The following is a 21413-nucleotide window of genomic DNA, read 5'->3' as shown; positions in this document are numbered from 1 at the left end:
AGAGAGCAGAATGTAACGGAGAGAGCAGAATGTAACGGAGAGAGCAGAATGTAACGGAGAGAGCAGAATGTAACGGAGAGAGCAGACCTACAATATATAAATAGAGGGTGAGTTCAGATTCCCTCTCCTATCCTGGAAGTCTGCACTTGTTCAAAGTTTGCTTTTATTCACTCCCCCTTATGGATATAAAGACATTAGATTGGCTGGGACGAAGCAATATGGTGACAGTTCCCTGCAGCCTATCAGAGGGCCTGATGGTGATATTCATTTGTTTCTGTGGCCTAAGGGAAGTGCCTCTGCCTCTGATTTACCCAATCCCAGGCCTGGAGCTATGGAATTCACGCACGCACGCACGCTCACACACACACACACACACACACACACACACACACACACACACACACACACACAAATGCACGCACACCCATAAACAAACACACAGACACCAAACCCAAACCCATGGAGCAATGGAATTCCTAGGGAACGAGTCCCAGCCTGGATAGCACCCATTATTACCCTGACACACACACACACACACACACACTGCCTGACACGTTGCTAGGCTGGGCAGGGCTGGAGCAGGACGTAACCATGGAGATGAGCAAGAACTGCTGGGCATGATAGAACTGGCTGTGTCTGAGACCGCTGTGGAATGAGACTGCCTGTTATTACATGTCCTGGAGAGAGAGAGGAATAGAGAGAGGAGGGAAATAGAAAGAAAGAGACCGAGATAGACAGGGACCGAGAGAGACCGGGACCGAGAGAGACAGGGACCGAGAGAGACAGGGACCGAGATAGACCGGGACCGAGAGAGACAGGGACCGAGAGAGACAGGGACCGAGATAGACCGGGACTGAGAGAGACCGGGACTGAGAGAGTAATAAGGTGCACACACGGATATTACAAGCTAAAGTAAAGCTGTTGTTGACCTACTCTTCTGAAAGCACAGGGGAGGAGGACAGAAAGGGTAAGTAGGAGGGAGAGGGGTGAGGGAAGGGGGAGAGGCTGGGGACAGCTAATGTAGTTGTTGATGTGTGGATGCTGTCTGATCGGGGATACCAAGCTGTAGACAGAGAGACAGAGGGAGAAGGAGACCAGCGAGTCGTCCTGACGGTGTGGATGCTGTCTGATCGGGGATACCAAGCTGCAGACAGAGAGACAGAGGGAGAAGGAGACCAGCGAGTCGTCCTGACGGTGTGGATGCTGTCTGATCGGGGATACCAAGCTGCAGACAGAGAGACAGAGGGAGAAGGAGACCAGCGAGTCGTCCTGACGGTGTGGATGCTGTCTGATCGGGGATACCAAGCTGCAGACAGAGAGACAGAGGGAGAAGGAGACCAGCGAGTCGTCCTGACAGTGTGGATGCTGTCTGATCGGGGATACCAAGCTGCAGACAGAGAGACAGAGGGAGAAGGAGACTAGCGAGTCGTTCCGACGGTGTGGAATGTTGACTGTGTCCTTTTAGTGGAGGGGAGAGAAAAACATTGGAAATCGAAAGGCAGTTGTCCTGAACGGACGGAAACACACGCACACAGCCGGGTCAGAGACAGGAAGTGATGAAAGCTCTGTGAGCGAGATGTAGGCTATTTCCTGTTGATGGTGATGATGTGGGAACTCTGGTGTTTTTCTCTGAGAGAGGAAGAGGTTGTGGTGTGCAGGTGAAAAGGTGTCAGACGGGAGATTTCAACTTATTTGGAGCCGAAAACATCCAGCTGCTCTGCAATGCATTACACACACACACACACACACACACGCACACACACACACACACGCACGCACGCACACACACACACACACGCACGCACGCACGCACACACACACACACACACACGCACACAGCAGGAAACCACACATAACATGTACCTTCCTCATCCACTCTTTGTTCCCTCTTACACACAGACACGGACACACACACGCCAAACACACACCTTCTCACTCTGTGTTGGTGTGTCAAAGCGTGATAGAGGTCTCTCTTTCTCTCTGACAGCGGTGTGTCTCTCTCCCTCTCCAGGTGTGTGTGTGTGTGTAGATGTGTGACAGCGGTGTGTGTGAAGACAAGCCCCCCGCCCCGCCTGTCAGAATGAACAGCCAAGGAGGCGGAGCCAAGGACTCCGTGTCGGGCAACTATAACTCTCGGTCCCTCCCCTCTGTTCCTGAGAAACAGAAACGAAGTAAAATGATCTCCATATTCGTCTCAGAGAAAGGTACTCTCACACACACACACACACGCACGCACGCACGCACGCACGCACGCACGCACACACACACACACACACACACGCACGCGCACGCGCACATACACACACACACACACTTGCTTATGGCTGTCGACCGATGCCGATGATGATACCACACACACACAAACACAAACATACACAGAACCACACATAACTACACAGACATCTAAGCTGTGTTAAGGAGTGTGTGTGTGTGTGTGTGTGTGTGTGGCAGGAGGCAGGAAGAAGGATCGTGATAAGGACAACAGACCAGAGATCTCCTCTCCGTCAGACTTTGAACACACCATCCATGTTGGCTTCGATGCCGTCACAGGAGAGTTCACAGTGAGTCTGTCTTTGTTTCTCTTAGTGTGTGTGTTTAACTATTCATCTGTGTGTGTGTCTGTGGCGTATATGTGTGTGTGTGTGTGTGTGTTTCAGTAATAATCTGTGTGTGTGTGTGTTTCAGTAATAATCTGTGTGTGTGTATGTGTGTGTTTCAGTAATAATCTGTGTGTGTCTGTGTGTGTGTGTGTGTGTGTTTCAGTAATAATCTGTGTGTGTGTGTGTGTGTTTCAGTAATAATCTGTGTGTGTGTGTGTGTGTGTGTGTGTGTGTGTGTGGTGTGTGTGTGTGTGTGTGTGTGTGTGTGTGTGTGTGTGTGTGTAGGGCATGCCAGAGCAGTGGTCCAAACTGCTCCAGACGTCTAACATCAGTAAATCGGAGCAGAAGCAGAATCCTCAGGCTGTTCTGGACATTCTGAAGTTCTACGACTCCTCCTCCGCAAAACAGAAATACCTCTCCTTCTCAGGTTGGTCCATCTCTCTATCTCAGGGGTGTGTGCTTAGTCCCCTCCTGTACTCCCTGTTTACCCACGACTCCAACACCATCATTAAGTTTGCTGACGACACAACGGTGGTAGGCCTGATCAGCGACAACGATGAGACAGCCTATAGGGAGGAGGTCAAAGACCTGGCCGTGTGGTGCCAGGACAACAACCTCTCCCTCAACGTGAGCAAGACAAACGAGCTGATCGTGGACTACAGGAAAAACAGGGCCGAACACACCCCCATTCTCATCGACGGGGCTGTAGTGGAGCAGGTTGAGAGCTTCAAGTTCCTTGGTGTCCACATCACCAACAAACTAACATGGTCCAAACACACCAAGACAGTCGTGAAGAGGGCACAACAAAACCTATTCCCCCTCAGGAGACTGAAAAGATTTGGCATGGGTCCTCAGATCCTCAAAATGTTTTACAGCTGCACCATCAAGAGCATCCTAACTGGTTGCATCACCGCCTGGTATGCCAACTGCTCGCCCTCCGACCGCAAGGTACTACAGAGGGTAGTGCATATGGCCCAGTACATCACTGGGGCCAAGCTTCCTGCCATCCAGGACCTCTATACCAGGCGGTGTCAGAGGAAGGCCCTAAAGACTCCAGCCACCCAAGTCATAGACTGTTCCCTCTGCTACCACACAGCAAGCGGTACCGGAGCGCCAAGTGCAGGTCCAAAAGGCTCTTTAACAGCTTCTACCCCCAAGCCATAAGACTACGGAACAGTAAATCAAATGGCCACTTGGACTATTTGCATTGACCCCCTTTTTTACACTGCCGCTACCCAATTTTCTATTATCTATGCATAGACACTTCACCCCTACCTACATGTACATATTACCAACTAACCTGTACCCCCGCACACTGAATCTGTACCTGCACCCTCTGCCTCGCTACTGTTATTTTATTGTGTAACTTTTTCTTTCTTTCGTTTATTTAACAAATATTTTCTTAAAACTCTTATTTTCTTAAAACTCTGCATTGTTGGTTAAGCGCTTGTAAGTCAGCGTTTCACGGTAAGCGACACATGTTGTATTCGGCGCATGTGATAAATACAGTTTTATTTGATGTGATTTGGCTGCATCCCAAATGGCACCCTTTTCCCTATGTACTGCACTGTGAAGGGAAGGGAAGGGTCTCTTCTATCATGTGAATGAATTAGTTATAAAGCTCTCAGATGTCTATACATGTGTCATTAAAACTCTCTCTCTCTCTCTCTCTCTGTCCTCTTCCTTCAGAAAAAGATGCACAGTCGGTGAGTACTACACTACCACAAGAAAATTCCAAAGTACAAACTACTAAGGGCTTCTTCATTGCAACAAGGTGTGTGTGTGTGTGTGTGTGGTGTGTGTGTGTGTGTGTGTGTGTGTGTGTGTGTGTGTGTGTGTGTGTGTGTGTGTGTGTGTGTTCCAGCCTGGAAAGCAGGGTGCCACGTCCTCGCCATCCGGCGGTAAGGACGGTGATGATGATGACGATGATGGAGACGAAGCTCCGCCCCCTATTGTGGCACCACGGCCTGAGCACACCAAATCAGTAAGTTACCCCATACACACACACACACACACACACACACACACACACACACACACACACACACAATGCTACTCTTCTGAGATAGTGTGACCGCAATGAAAAAAACCTAGAACTGAACAGTGTGTGTCTGTCTGTGTGTGTGGTAGGTGTACACTAAGTCTGTCATCGACCCACTTCCCCCGCTGCCAGAGCCTGACTCCGCCTCCAACAGGAACAAGAAGAAACAGCAGGGCAAGATGACTGACGAGGAAATCATGGAGAAACTACGTAAGGAAACACACACACACACCTGGAACACACACATACACACCTGGAACACACACACACACCTGGAACACACCTACCTGGAACACACACACACACACCTGGAACACACACACACACACACCTGGAACACACACACACCTGGAACACACCTACCTGGAACACACACACACACACACACCTGGAACACACACACACACGTGGAACACACACACACACACACACCTGTAACACACCTACCTGGAACACACACACACACACACCTGGAACACACACACCTGGAACACACACACACATACCTGGAACACACACACCTGGAACACATACTCCTGGAACACACACACACCTGGAACACACATACCTGGAACACACACACACACCTGGAACACACATGCCTGGAACACACACACACACACACACACACACACACACACACAGTATCTTACACAAATAGAATGTATTGTGCATATATCACACACATCACATTACACACAGACATACAGTATATCAAATCAAATCAAATGTATTTATAAAGCCCTTCTTACATCAGCTGATATCTCAAAGTGCTGTACAGAAACCCAGCCTAAAACCCCAAACAGCAAGCAATGCAGGTGTAGTGGCTAGGAAAAACTCCCTAGAAAGGCCAAAACCTAGGAAGAAACCTAGAGAGGAACCAGGCTATGAGGGGTGGCCAGTCCTCTTCTGGCTGTGCCGGGTGGAGATTATAACAGAACATGGCCAAGATGTTCAAATGTTCATAAATGACCAGCATGGTCAAATAATAATAATCACAGTAGTTGTCGAGGGTGCAACAAGTCAGCACCTCAAGAGTAAATGTCAGTTGGCTTTTCATAGCCGATCATTGAGAGTATCTCTACCGCTCCTGCTGTCTCAAGAGAGTTGAAAACAGCAGGTCTGGGACAGGTAGCACGTCCGGTGAACAGGTCAGGGTTCCATAGCCGCAGGCAGAACAGTTGAAACTGGAGCAGCAGCACGGCCAGGTGGACTGGGGACAGCAAGGCGTCATCATGTCAGGTAGTCCTGAGGCATGGTCCTAGGGCTCAGGTCCTCTGAGAGAGAGAAAGAAAGAAAGAGAGAATTAGAGAGAGCAAACTTAAATTCCCACAGGACACCGGATAAGACAGGAGAAATACTCCAGATATAACAGACTGACCCTAGCCCCCCGACAAATTAACTACTGCAGCATAAATACTGGAGGCTGAGACAGGAGGGGTCAGGAGACACTGTGGTCCCATCCGATGATACCCCCGGACAGGACCAAACAGGAAGAATATAAGCCCACCCACTTTGCCAAAGCACAGCCCCCACACCACTAGAGGGATATCTTCAACCACCAACTTACCATCCTGAGACAAGGCCGAGTATAGCTTACAAAGATCTCCACCACGGCACAACCCAAGGGGGGGCACCAACCCAGACAGGAAGACCATGTCAGTGACTCAACCCACTCAAGTGACGCACCCCTCCTAGGGACGGCATGAAGAACACCAGTAAGCCAGTGACTCAGCCCCTGTAATAGGGTTAGAGGCAGAGAATCCCAGTGGAGAGAGGGGAACCGGCCAGGCAGAGACAGCAAGGGCGGTTCGTTGCTCCAGAGCCTTTCCGTTCACCTTCACACTCCTGGGCCAGACTACACTCAATCATAGGACCCACTGAAGAGATGAGTCTTCAGTAAAGACTTAAAGGTTGAGACCGAGTCTGCGTCTCTCACATGGATAGGCAGACCATTCCATAAAAATGGAGCTCTATAGGAGAAAGCCCTGCCTCCAGCTCTTTGCTTAGAAATTCTAGGGACAATTAGGAGGCCTGCGTCTTGTGACCGTAGCGTACGTGTAGGTATGTACGGCAGGACCAAATCGGAAAGATAGGTAGGAACAAGCCCATTTAAGGCTTTGTAGGTTAGCAGTAAAACCTTGAAATCAGCCCTTGCCTTAACAGGAAGCCAGTGTAGGGACGCTAGCACTGGAGTAATATGATCAAATTCTTTGGTTCTAGTCAGGATTCTAGCAGCCGTATTTAGCACTAAATGAAGTTTATTTAGTGCTTTATCCGGGTAGCCAGAAAGTAGAGCATTGCAGTAGTCCAACCTAGAAGTAACAAAAGCATGGATTAATTTTTGTGCATCATTTGTGGACAGAAAGTTTCTGATTTTTGCAATGTTACGTAGATGGAAAAAAGCTGCCCTTGAAACAGTCTTGATATGTTCTTCAAAAGAGAGATCAGGGTCCAGAGTAACGCCGAGGTTCTTCACAGTTTTATTTGAGACGACTTTACAACCATCAAGATTAATTGTCAGATTTAACAGAAGATCTCTTTGTTTCTTGGGACCTAGAACAAGCATCTCTGTTTTGTCTGAGTTTAAAAGTTAAAAGTTTGCAGCCATCCACTTCCTTATGTCTGAAACACAGGCTTCTAGCGAGGGCAATTTTGGGGCTTCACCATGTTTCATTGAAATGTACAGCTGTGTGTCATCCGCATTGCAGTGAAATTTAACATTATGTTTTCGAATGACATCCCCAAGAGGTAAAATATATAGTGAAAACAATAGTGGTCCTAAAACGGAACCTTGAGGAACACCGAAATTTACAGTTGATTTGTCAGAGGACAAACCATTCACAGAGACAAACTGATATCTTTCCGACAGATAAGATCTAAACCAGGCCAGAACTTGTCCGTGTAGACCAATTTGGGTTTCCAATCTCTCCAAAAGAATGTGGTGATCGATGGTATCAAAAGCTGCACTAAGATCTAGGAGCACGAGGACAGATGCAGAGCCTCGGTCTGACATCATTAAAAGGTCATTTACCGCCTTCACAAGTGCAGTCTCAGTGCTATGATGGGGTCTAAAACCAGACTGAAGCGTTTCGTATACATTGTTTGTCTTCAGGAAGGCAGTGAGTTGCTGCGCAACAGCTTTTTCAATTTTTTTTGAGAGGAATGGAAGATTCGCTATAGGCCGATAGTTTTTTATATTTTCTGGGTCAAGGTTTGGATTTTTCAAGAGAGGCTTTATTACTGCCACTTTTAGTGAGTTTGGTACACATCCGGTGGATAGAGAGCCGTTTATTATGTTCAACATAGGAGGGCCAAGCACAGGAAGCAGCTCTTTTAGTAGTTTAGTTGGAATAGGGTCCAGTATGCAGCTTGAAGGTTTAGAGGCCATGATTATTTTCATCATCGTGTCAAGAGATATAGTACTAAAACACTTTAGTGTCTCCCTTGATCGTAGGTCCTGGCAGAGTTGTGCAGACTCAGGACAACGGAGCTTTGGAGGGATACGCAGATTTAAAGAGGAGTCCGTAATTTGCTTTCTAATGATCATGATCTTTTCCTCAAAGAAGTTCATGAATTTATTACTGCTGAAGTGAAAGCCATCCTCTCTTGGGGAATGCTGCTTGTTAGTTAGCTTTGCGACAGTATCAAAAATAAATTTCGGATTGTTCTTATTTTCCTCAATTAAGTTGGAAAAATAGGATGATCGAGCAGCAGTGAGGGCTCTTCGATACTGCACGGTACTGTCTTTCCAAGCTAGTCGGAAGACTTCCAGTTTGGTGTGGCGCCATTTCCGTTCCAATTTTCTGGAAGCTTGCTTCAGAGCTCGTGTATTTTCTGTATACCAGGGAGCTAGTTTCTTATGACTAATGTTTTTAGTTTTTAGGGGTGCAACTGCATCTAGGGTATTGCGCAAAGTTTAATTGAGTTCCTCAGTTAGTTGGTTAACTGATTTTTGTCCTCTGATGTCCTTGGGTAGGCAGAGGGAGTCTGGGAGGGCATCAAGGAATCTTTGGGTTGTCTGAGAATTTATAGCACGACTTTTGATGCTCCTTGGTTGGGGTCTGAGCAGATTATTTGTTGCGATTGCAAACGTAATAAAATGGTGGTCCGATGGTCCAGGATTATGAGGAAAAACATTAAGATCCACAACATTTATTCCACGGGACAAAACTAGGCCCAGAGTATGATTGTGGCAGTGAGTAGGTCCAGAGACATGTTGGACAAGACCCACTGAGTCGATGATGGCTCCGAAAGCCTTTTGGAGTGGGTCTGTGGACTTTTCTATGTGAATATTAAAGTCACCAAAAATTTGAATATTATCTGAGATGACAACAAGGTCCGATAGGAATTCAGGGAACTCAGTGAGGAACGCTGCATATGGCCCAGGAGGCCTGTAAACAGTAGCTATAAAAAGTAATTGAGTAGCTGCATAGATTTCATGACTAGAAGCTCAAAAGACGAAAACGTCGTTGTTGTTTTTTTTGTAAATTGAAATTTGCTATTGTAAATGTTAGCAACACCTCCGCCTTTGCGGGATGCGTGGGGGATATGGTCACTAGTGTAACCAGGAGGTGAGGCCTCATTTAAAACAGTAAATTCATCAGGCTTAAGCCATGTTTCAGTCAGGCCAATCACATCAAGATTATGATCAGTGATTAGTTCATTGACTATAACTGCCTTGGAACTGAGGGATCTAACATTAAGTAGCCCTATTTTGAGATGTGAGGTATCACGATCTCTTTCAATAATGGCAGGAATGGAGGAGGTCTTTATTCTTGTGAGATTGCTAAGGCGAACACCGCCATGTTTAGTTTTGCCCAACCTAGGTCGAGGCACAGACACGGTCTCAATGGGGATAGCTGAGCTGACTACACTGACTGTGCTAGTGGCAGACTCCACTAAGCTGGCAGGCTGGCTAACAGCCTGCTGCCTGGCCTGCACCCTATTTCATTGTGGAGCTAGGGGAGTTAGAGCCCTGTCTATGTTCGTAGATAAGATGAGAGCACCCCTCCAGCTAGGATGGAGTCCGTCACTCCTCAGCAGGCCAGGCATGGTCCTGTTTGTGGGTGAGTCCCAGAAAGAGGGACAATTATCTACAAATTCTATCTTTTGGGAGGGGCAGAAAACAGTTTTCAACCAGCGATTGAGTTGTGAGACTCTGCTGTAGAGCTCATCACTCCCCCTAACTGGGAGGGGGCCAGAGACAATTAATCGATGCCGACACATCTTTCTAGCTGATTTACACGCTGAAGCTATGTGGCGCTTGGTGACCTCTGACTGTTTCATCCTAACATCGTTGGTGCCGACGTGGATAACAATATCTCTATACTCTCTACACTCGCCAGTTTTAGCTTTAGCCAGCACCATCTTTAGATTAGCCTTAACGGTAGCCCTGCCCCCTGGTAAACAGTGTATGATCGCTGGATGATTCGTTTTAAATCTAATACTGCGGGTAATGGAGTAGCCAGTGACTAGGGTTTTCAATTTGTCAGAGCTAATGGTGGGAGCCGTCGGCGTCTCAGACCCCGAAACTGGAGGAGTAGAGACCAGAGAAGGCTCGGCCTCTGACTCCGACTCGCTGCTTAATGGGGAGAACTGGTTGAAAGTTTCTGTCGGCTGAATAAGCGACACCGGTTGAGCATTCCTACAGCGTTTCCCTCCAGAAGCCATGAGAAAGATGTCCGGCTGCGGGGACCGTGCGAGGGGGTTTATACTAACGTTACTATCTGTACTTACTGGTGGCACAGACGCTGTTTCATCCTTTCCTACACTGAAATTACCCTTGCCTAACGATTGCGTCTGAAGCTGGGCTTGCAGCACAGCTATCCTCGCCGTAAGGCGATCGTTCTCCTGTATATTATGAGTACAGCCACTGCAATTAGGAGGCATCATGTTAATGTTACTTAGCTTCGGCTGTTGGAGGTCCTGATGAACCATGTCCAGATAAAACCTCCGGAGTGAAAAATTTGAATGAAAAAAAAGTTGGGTGAGGGAAAAACAAAAAATATAAATGGTAATTAAAAAGTCAAAACCGTAAAGTTGTCAGGTAGTAAAGTAATGTTAGCAACAAACCACACAGCAGCACGTAAACAAGTCTGCAAGTTGTGACCGCATATTATTACACATCATATTACACACAGACATACAGTATATCACACACATCATATTACACACAGACATACAGTATATCACACACATCATATTACACACAGACATACAGTATATCACACACATCATATTACACACAGACATACAGTATATCACACACATCATATTACACACAGACATACAGTATATCACACACATCATATTACACACAGACATACAGTATATCACACACATCATATTACACACAGACATACAGTATATCACACACATCATATTACACACAGACATACAGTATATTACACACATCATATTACACACAGACATACAGTATATCACACACAGACATACAGTATATTACACACAGACATACAGTGTATTACACACAGACATACAGTATATCACACACATCATATTACACACAGACATACAGTATATTACACACAGACATACAGTATATTACACACAGACATACAGTATATCACACACATCATATTACACACAGACATACAGTATATCACACACATCATATTACACACAGACATACAGTATATCACACACATCATATTACACACAGACATACAGTATATCACACACATCATATTACACACAGACATACAGTATATTACACACAGACATACAGTATATTACACACATACATACAGTATATTACACACAGACATACAGTATATTACACACAGACATACAGTATATTACACACAGACATACAGTATATCACACACAGACATACAGTATATTACACACAGACATACAGTATATTACACACAGACATACAGTATATCACACACAGACATACAGTATATTACACACAGACATACAGTATATTACACACAGACATACAGTATATCACACACAGACATACAGTATATTACACACAGACATACAGTATATCACACACAGACATACAGTATATTACACACAGACATACAGTATATTACACACAGACATACAGTATATTACACACAGACATACAGTATATCACACACAGACATACAGTATATTACACACAGACATACAGTATATTACACACAGACATACAGTATATCACACACAGACATACAGTATATTACACACAGACATACAGTATATCACACACAGACATACAGTATATCACACACAGACATACAGTATATTACACACAGACATACAGTATATCACACACAGACATACAGTATATTACACACAGACATACAGTATATCACACACAGACATACAGTATATCACACACAGACATACAGTATATCACACACAGACATACAGTATATTACACACAGACATACAGTATATCACACACAGACATACAGTATATTACACACAGACATACAGTATATTACACACAGACATACAGTATATCACACACAGACATACAGTATATTACACACAGACATACAGTATATCACACACAGACATACAGTATATTACACACAGACATACAGTATATCACACACAGACATACAGTATATTACACACAGACATACAGTATATCACACACAGACATACAGTATATCACACACAGACATACAGTATATCACACACAGACATACAGTATATCACACACAGACATACAGTATATCACACACAGACATACAGTATATCACACACAGACATACAGTATATTACACACAGACATACAGTATATTACACACAGACATACAGTATATCACACACAGACATACAGTATATTACACACAGACATACAGTATATCACACACAGACATACAGTATATCACACACAGACATACAGTATATTACACACAGACATACAGTATATTACACACAGACATACAGTATATCACACACAGACATACAGTATATCACACACAGACATACAGTATATCACACACAGACATACAGTATATTACACACAGACATACAGTATATTACACACAGACATACAGTATATCACACACAGACATACAGTATATCACACACAGACATACAGTATATCACACACAGACATACAGTATATTACACACAGACATACAGTATATTACACACAGACATACAGTATATCACACACAGACATACAGTATATTACACACAGACATACAGTATATCACACACAGACATACAGTATATTACACACAGACATACAGTATATTACACACAGACATACAGTATATTACACACAGACATACAGTATATCACACACAGACATACAGTATATCACACACAGACATACAGTATATCACACACAGACATACAGTATATCACACACAGACATACAGTATATCACACACAGACATACAGTATATTACACACAGACATACAGTATATCACACACATTATGTCACCAGTCTGGTTCTATGTCTTTCAGGAACCATCGTCAGTATTGGAGATCCCAAGAAGAAGTACACACGCTATGAGAAGATCGGCCAGGGGTGAGACACACACACACACACACACACACACACACACACACTGCAGAGGTGAGTCCATTTACATGTTCACCTTTTTGTGCCTTTATCCATATCTAAGTAACAGATTGGACACTACTCTCTCTCTGTCTCTCTCTCTCTCTCTCTCTCTCTCTCTCTCGCTGTCTCTCGTTCTCTCTCGCTCTCCCTCTCTCTCGTTCTCTCTCTCTCTCGCTGTCTCTTGTTCTCTCTCGCTCTCCCTCTCTCTCTCTCTCTCTCTCTCTCTCTCTCGTTCTCTCTCTCTCTCTCTCTCTCTCTCGCTGTCTCTCGTTCTCTCTCGCTCTCCCTCCCTCTCTCTCTCTCTCTCTCGCTCTCCCTCTCTCTCTCTCTCTCTCTCGCTGTCTCTCTCTCGCTCTCTCTCTCTCTCTCTCTCTCGCTGTCTCTCGTTCTCTCTCGCTCTCCCTCTCTCTCCCTCTCTCTCTCTCTCTCGCTCTCCCTCTCTCTCTCTCTCTCTCTCTCGCTGTCTCTCTCTCTCTCGTTCTCTCTCTCTGTCTCTCGTTCTCTCTCCCTCTCTCTCGTTCTCTCTCTCTCCCTCTCTCTCGTTCTCTCTCTCTCTCTCCCTCTGTCTCTCTCGTTCTCTCTCTCTCTCTCTCTGTCTCTCGTTCTCTCTCTCTCTCCCTCTCTCCCTCTCTCTCTCTCTCTCTCTCTCTCTCTCTCCCTCGCTCTCGTTCTCTCTCTCAGAGCGTCTGGTACTGTCTACACAGCCATCGATGTTGCCACTGGTGCAGAGGTATTGTCCCTTCCTGTGTCAACACCAACACACACACACATTCAGACTGACATGCAGTACAAACTAAGTATGCCATTCACACAACAGACCTGACACAGACCTAGAACGTGTGTGTGTGTGTGTGTGTGTGTGTGTTACAGGTAGCTATCAAACAGATCAACCTCCAGAAACAGCCGAAGAAGGAGCTGATCATCAACGAGATCCTGGTGATGAAGGAGTTACAGCAACCTAACATCGTCAACTACGTAGACAGGTAACACACACACACCTCAGAGGTACGCCTGTGTGTCAGTACTCTGTGTGTTGGACTCAGTTATTTACTTTGTTTCTGTGTGTGTGTGTGTGTGTGTGTGTGTGTGTGTGTGTGTGTGTGTGTGTGTGTGTGTGTGTGTGTGTGTGTGTGTGTGTGTAGTTTCCTGGTAGGTGAGGAGTTGTTTGTGGTGATGGAGTATCTGGCTGGAGGTTCGCTAACGGACGTTGTCACGGAAACATGCATGGACGAGGCTCAGATCGCTGCTGTGTGCAGAGAGGTACACACGCGCACACACACACACTGCTGCTGTCTGCCGAACGGTAAACTCACACACACTCAGTCACAGAGCACAGGGAGGTGTGTGTGACGGTGTGTCCTGTGTGTGTCCTGTAGTGTCTGCAGGCTCTGGAGTTCCTCCATGCCAACCAGGTGATCCACAGAGACATCAAGAGTGACAACGTTCTGCTGGGAATGGACGGATCTGTCAAGCTCAGTAAGAACACACACACACACACGGTCACGTGTGCTCCCTCTCCGGCGCTCTAGGTCACCAGGCTGCTCATTATGGCGCACACCTGTCACCATTGTTATGCGCACCAGGGCCTCATCAGACTCACCTGGACTCCATCACCTCCCTGATTACCTTCCCTATATATGTCACTCACTTTGGTTCCTTCCCCAGGCGTTATTGACTCTGTTCATGTTTCATGTCTGTGAGCCTTTTCTGTTTCTTGTTTTGTACTATGTTCTATTTATTAACCTCTCAAGGGTTGGCGGGATGAAATCGTCCCACCTACGTAACAGCCAGTGGAATCCTGTGGCGCGTTATTCAAATACCTTAGAAATGCTATTACTTCAATTTCTCAAACATATGACTATTTTACACCATTTTAAAGACAAGACTCTCGTTAATCTAACCACACTGTCCGATTTCAAAAAGGCTTTACAACGAAAGCAAAACATTAGATTATGTCAGCAGAGTACCCAGCCAGAAATAATCAGACACCCATTTTTCAAGCTAGCATATAATGTCACATAAACCCAGAAGACAGCTAAATGCAGCACTAACCTTTGATGATCTTCATCAGATGACACACCTAGGACATTATGTTATACAATACATGCATGTTTTGTTCAATCAAGTTAATATTTATATCAAAAACCAGCTTTTTACATTAGCATGTGACGTTCAGAACTAGCATACCCCCGCAAACTTCCGGTGAATTTACTAAAAATGTACTAAATTACTCACGATAAACGTTCACAAAAAGCATAACAATTATTTTAAGAACTATAGATACAGAACTCCTCTATGCACTCGATATGTCTGATTTTAAAATAGCTTTCGGTGAAAGCACATTTTGCAATATTCTCAGTAGATAGCCCGGCATCACAGGGCTAGCTATTTAGACACCCAGCAAGTTTAACACTCACCAAAGTCCGATTTACTATAAGAAAAATGTTATTACCTTTGGTGTTCTTCATCAGAATGCACTCCCAGGACTTCTACTTCAATAACAAATGTTGGTTTGGTTCAAAATAATCCATAGTTATATCCAAATAGCGGCGTTTTGTTTGTGCGTTCAAGACACTATCCGAATGGTAAAGAAGGGTGACGAGCACGACACATTTCGTGACAAAAAAATTCTAAATATTCCATTACCGTACTTCGAAGCATGTCAACCGCTGTTTAAAATCAATTTTTATGCCATTTTTCTCGTAAAAAAGCGATAATATTCCGACCGGGAATCTGCGTTTAGGTAAAAAGACGAAAGAAAATAAAGCATGGGGTCGACTCGTCCACGCGCCTAAGCCCATTGTCCTCTGATCGGCCACTTGCCAAAAGCGCAAATGTGTTTCAGCCTGGGGCTGCCTCGATATCATTCAGCTTTTTCCCGGGCTCTGAGAGCCTATGGGAGCCGTAGGAAGTGTCACGTTACAGCAAAGATCCTCAGTCTTCAATAAACAGAGACAAGAAGCTCAAGGAATGGTCAGAGAGGGCACTTCCTGTAAGGAATCTTCTCAGGTTTTTGCCTGCCATATGAGTTCTGTTATACTCACAGACACCATTCAAACAGTTTTAGAAACTTTAGGGTGTTTTCTATCCAAAGCCAATAATTATATGCATATTCTAGTTTCTGGGCAGTAGTAATAACCAGATTAAATCGGGTACGTTTTTTATCCGGCCGTGTAAATACTGCCCCCTACCCCCAACAGGTTATTTCAATTATTCACTCCCTGTAGCTGCTTCCTGACTCCCGGCGTACACGTTACACACACACTTTCCGTCTGCCTCCTCTTCCTCTCTCCCTTCCTCTCGTCCCCTCTCCTCCTTCTCCCCCTCTCGTCTGTAGCTGGTTCTGGGTTCTGTTCCTAGATAAAATGCCTTGCCAATCCTAAGTGTCCTATTGTTTTGTGTCCTATCATTGTATTGGCTTGATAATCACACTAAATTAGCTGTTTTCTCTCCTCTGTCTAGCTGAATGTGACTAGATGAATGTTTCATATTAACTTGATAATCACACTACCTTGGATCTTATTGCATTGTACCCGATCGTTATACTACTGGGGTGACCTTCCCTCTAATATGTCTGTCCTCTCCCCTCCCTCTCCAGCTGACTTTGGGTTCTGTGCCCAGATCACTCCAGAGCAGAGTAAGAGGAGCACCATGGTGGGGACTCCCTACTGGATGGCTCCTGAGGTGGTGACCAGGAAGGCCTACGGACCCAAGGTGGACATCTGGTCCCTGGGCATCATGGCTATAGAGATGGTGGAGGGAGAGCCCCCTTACCTCAACGAGAACCCACTCAGGGTGAGGTTGGATGTGTGTGTGTGTGTGTGTGTGTGTGTGTGTGTGTGTGTGTGGTGTGTGTGTGTGTGTGTGTGTGTGTGTGTGTGTGTGTGTGTGTGTGTGTGTGTGTGTGTGTGTGTGTGTGTGTGTGGAGTGTGTGTGTGAGTGTGTGTGTGTGAAGGGGTGGAGGGTGGGTTCCATGCGTGTGTGTACAGGCATTGCACTTGGTGGCCACTGATGTTCAGTGTGTGTCTGTCTGTCTGTCTCCTACAGGCCCTCTACCTGATAGCCACTAATGTTCAGTGTGTGTCTGTCTGTCTGTCTGTCTGTCTCCTACAGGCCCTCTACCTGATAGCCACTAATGTTCAGTGTGTGTCTGTCTGTCTGTCTGTCTCCTACAGGCCCTCTACCTGATAGCCACTGATGTTCAGTGTGTGTCTGTCTGTCTGTCTCCTACAGGCCCTCTACCTGATAGCCACTAATGTTCAGTGTGTGTCTGTCTGTCTGTCTGTCTCCTACAGGCCCTCTACCTGATAGCCACTGATGTTCAGTGTGTGTCTGTCTGTCTGTCTCCTACAGGCCCTCTACCTGATAGCCACTAATGTTCAGTGTGTGTCTGTCTGTCTGTCTCCTACAGGCCCTCTACCTGATAGCCACTAATGTTCAGTGTGTGTCTGTCTGTCTGTCTGCCTACAGGCCCTCTACCTGATAGCCACTAATGTTCAGTGTGTGTCTGTCTGTCTGTCTGTCTCCTACAGGCCCTCTACCTGATAGCCACTAATGTTCAGTGTGTGTCTGTCTGTCTGTCTGTCTGCCTACAGGCCCTCTACCTGATAGCCACTAATGTTCAGTGTGTGTCTGTCTGTCTGTCTGCCCTACAGGCCCTCTACCTGATAGCCACTAATGTTCAGTGTGTGTCTGTCTGTCTGTCTCCTACAGGCCCTCTACCTGATAGCCACCAATGGGACTCCAGAGCTCCAGTCTCCAGAGAAGTTATCTCCAGTGTTCAGGTCCTTCCTGTCCCGCTGTCTGGAGATGGATGTAGAGAAGAGAGGAGGGGGGAAAGAACTACTGCAGGTACACACACACACACACACACGCACAAACAAACACATACACACATACATACACACCGTGTTTCATTGGTTGATCTCCTGTCTTCCCTGCAGCATCCATTCCTAAAGCTGGCCAAGCCTCTCTCCAGCCTCACCCCTCTCATCCTGGCAGCCAAGGAGGCCATGAAGAGTAACCGCTAACCCTGGTTAGCCACAGATACACTGGATTCCTATATTTCTGTGTTAGCCTGACCGCTAACTGCTAACTACTAGCTTTACCAGCTAACTTCCAGCCCTACTGTGCCAACACGTCAGTGCCTCTCTGTAATTGACAGCATCTCCTCCTTGATGCTAAACGCTAGCCTGCTAGCGCCCTGGCTCGTACACCTACAAGTCACACAAGTCAGCCTCCTGCTCTGTTTGACTCCCCTTCCCCTCTGTCCTTCACCCCTCACTCCATATCACACACCAGTCTTCCTATGTCTCTTACCCCCTCCCTCCCTGTCTGTCCCTCACCCCCCCTTCCCCTCTGTCCTTCACCCCTCACTCCATATCACACACCAGTCTTCCTATGTCTCTTACCCCCTCCCTCCCTGTCTGTCCCTCACCCCCCCTTCCCCTCTGTCCTTCACCCCTCACTCCATATCACACACCAGTCTTCCTATGTCTCTTACCCCCTCCCTCCCTGTCTGTCCCTCACCCCCCCTTCCCCTCTGTCCTTCACCCCTCACTCCATATCACACACCAGTCTTCCTATGTCTCTTACCCCCTCCCTCCCTCCCTGTCCCTCACCCCCCCTTCCCCTCTGTCCTTCACCCCTCACTCCATATCACACACCAGTCTTCCTATGTCTCTTACCCCCTCCCTCCCTGTCTGTCCCTCACCCCCCCTTCCCCTCTGTCCTTCACCCCTCACTCCATATCACACACCAGTCTTCCTATGTCTCTTACCCCCTCCCTCCCTCCCTGTCCCTCACCCCCCCTTCCCCTCTGTCCTTCACCCCTCACTCCATATCACACACCAGTCTTCCTATGTCTCTTACTCCCTCCCTCCCTGTCTGTCCCTCACCCCCCCTTCCCCTCTGTCCTTCACCCCTCACTCCATATCACACACCAGTCTTCCTATGTCTCTTACCCCCTCCCTCCCTCCCTGTCCCTCACCCCCCCTTCCCCTCTGTCCTTCACCCCTCACTCCATATCACACACCAGTCTTCCTATGTCTCTTACCCCCTCCCTCCCTGTCTGTCCCTCACCCCCCCTTCCCCTCTGTCCTTCACCCCTCACTCCATATCACACACCAGTCTTCCTATGTCTCTTACCCCCTCCCTCCCTGTCTGTCCCTCACCCCCCCTTCCCCTCTGTCCTTCACCCCTCACTCCATATCACACACCAGTCTTCCTATGTCTCTTACCCCCTCCCTCCCTGTCTGTCCCTCACCCCCCCTTCCCCTCTGTCCTTCACCCCTCACTCCATATCACACACCAGTCTTCCTATGTCTCTTACCCCCTCCCTCCCTCCCTGTCCCTCACCCCCCCTTCCCCTCTGTCCTTCACCCCTCACTCCATATCACACACCAGTCTTCCTATGTCTCTTACCCCCTCCCTCCCTCCCTGTCCCTCACCCCCCCTTCCCCTCTGTCCTTCACCCCTCACTCCATATCACACACCAGTCTTCCTATGTCTCTTACCCCCTCCCTCCCTGTCTGTCCCTCACCCCCTCTCCTCATCTGTCCCTCACCCCCCCTCCATTTTCCTTACCCTCTTTTTCATTCAGATGTTGTGAGGTTTTCTTGTTCTGTTTGTCTCTGCCTGCTACCCGTTCTTTCTTTCTCTCTACTCTGACTAAGAAATGTAAAGGTGCAATCTGTAAAAAGGATTGTCCCACAAACAAATAGTTCATTTCAAGCCTACAGTATCAGTGTTGCAGTACACCTGCAAATAAAACTACAGATTGCACCTTTAACAAAATGAAAGAAAATAATTGCTGTATGGAACTATCTCGGTATTCAATTCAAATATTTTGGCAGCAAAACCAAATTACATTTTTCAAAATCGTTTTGTATATTATGTACTTTGACAAACGTTGAGGGGAAGAAATCTGGATACTTAGACAACTGTTTTTTAATGTGTATGTATACTTTTCATTTGGTTTTTTGTAACTAACATTCTGCAAGAAACGTTCCATAACGGTGTGCCTTAATGAACACAACCTCTATGGGGGGAAGCCCAACTGTCACTTCATCTTAATGAACACAACCTCTATGGGGGGAAGCCTAACTGTCACTTCATCTTAATGAACACAACCTCTATGGGGGGAAGCCCAACTGTCACTTCATCTTAATGAACACAACCTCTATGGGGGGAAGCCCAACTGTCACTTCATCTTAATGAACACAACCTCTATGGGGGGAAGCCCAACTGTCACTTCATCTTAATGAACACAACCTCTATGGGGGGAAGCCTAACTGTCACTTCATCTTAATGAACACAACCTCTATGGGGGGAAGCCCAACTGTCACTTCATCTTAATGAACACAACCTCTATGGGGGGAAGCCCAACTGTCACTTCATCTTAATGAACACAACCTCTATGTGGGGAAGCCCAACTGTCACTTCATCTTAATGAACACAACCTCTATGGGGGGAAGCCCAACTGTCACTTCATCTTAATGAACACAACCTCTATGGGGGGAAGCCCAACTGTCACTTCATCTTAATGAACACAACCTCTATGGGGGGAAGCCCAACTGTCACTTCATCTTAATGAACACAACCTCTATGGGGGGAAGCCTAACTGTCACTTCATCTTAATGAACACAACCTCTATGGGGGGAAGCCCAACTGTCACTTCATCTTAATGAACACAACCTCTATGGGGGGAAGCCCAACTGTCACTTCATCTTAATGAACACAACCTCTATGGGGGGAAGCCCAACTGTCACTTCATCTTAATGAACACAACCTCTATGGGGGGAAGCCCAACTGTCACTTCATCTTAATGAACACAACCTCTATGGGGGGAAGCCTAACTGTCACTTCATCTTAATGAACACAACCTCTATGGGGGGAAGCCCAACTGTCACTTCATCTTAATGAACACAACCTCTATGGGGGGAAGCCCAACTGTCACTTCATCTTAATGAACACAACCTCTATGGGGGGAAGCCCAACTGTCACTTCATCTTAATGAACACAACCTCTATGGGGGGAAGCCCAACTGTCACTTCATCTTAATGAACACAACCTCTATGGGGGGAAGCCCAACTGTCACTTCATCTTAATGAACACAACCTCTATGGGGGGAAGCCCAACTGTCACTTCATCTTAATGAACACAACCTCTATGGGGGGAAGCCCAACTGTCACTTCATCTTAATGAACACAACCTCTATGGGGGGAA

At 46.5% G+C, this 21413-nt stretch overlaps 1 protein-coding gene across 3 annotated transcripts in view; it reads left to right on the top strand.

The window, feature by feature from the left end:
• The window catches only part of LOC106595470 (serine/threonine-protein kinase PAK 2), a 28765-nt gene extending 7625 nt beyond the window's left edge, over nucleotides 1–21140 (top strand). Inside the window, exons 1-15 of one of the 3 annotated variants that reach the window (XM_045697742.2) lie at nucleotides 701–967; nucleotides 2012–2204; nucleotides 2452–2561; nucleotides 2886–3027; nucleotides 4290–4306; nucleotides 4465–4584; nucleotides 4731–4851; nucleotides 13088–13151; nucleotides 13869–13917; nucleotides 14058–14170; nucleotides 14330–14447; nucleotides 14564–14663; nucleotides 16786–16982; nucleotides 17901–18038; nucleotides 18131–21140. In XM_045697742.2, the coding sequence (XP_045553698.1) occupies nucleotides 2030–2204; nucleotides 2452–2561; nucleotides 2886–3027; nucleotides 4290–4306; nucleotides 4465–4584; nucleotides 4731–4851; nucleotides 13088–13151; nucleotides 13869–13917; nucleotides 14058–14170; nucleotides 14330–14447; nucleotides 14564–14663; nucleotides 16786–16982; nucleotides 17901–18038; nucleotides 18131–18217 (1551 nt within the window). In that variant the 5' untranslated portion in view covers nucleotides 701–967; nucleotides 2012–2029 and the 3' untranslated portion in view covers nucleotides 18218–21140. Of the gene's footprint in view, nucleotides 1–700; nucleotides 968–2011; nucleotides 2205–2451; nucleotides 2562–2885; nucleotides 3028–4289; nucleotides 4307–4464; nucleotides 4585–4730; nucleotides 4852–13087; nucleotides 13152–13868; nucleotides 13918–14057; nucleotides 14171–14329; nucleotides 14448–14563; nucleotides 14664–16785; nucleotides 16983–17234; nucleotides 17391–17900; nucleotides 18039–18130 lie in introns of those variants that run through there. The other 2 variants (XM_082962911.1, XM_082962912.1) reach the window with 2 other exon arrangements.
• The last annotated feature ends 273 nt before the right edge of the window (nucleotides 21141–21413 follow it).

The sequence above is a fragment of the Salmo salar genome, chromosome 16 (genome assembly GCF_965601325.2).
Source record: "Salmo salar chromosome 16, fSalSal1, whole genome shotgun sequence".
Lineage (NCBI taxonomy): Eukaryota > Metazoa > Chordata > Actinopteri > Salmoniformes > Salmonidae > Salmo > Salmo salar.
This window is presented reverse-complemented; position numbering and strand designations above follow the sequence as displayed.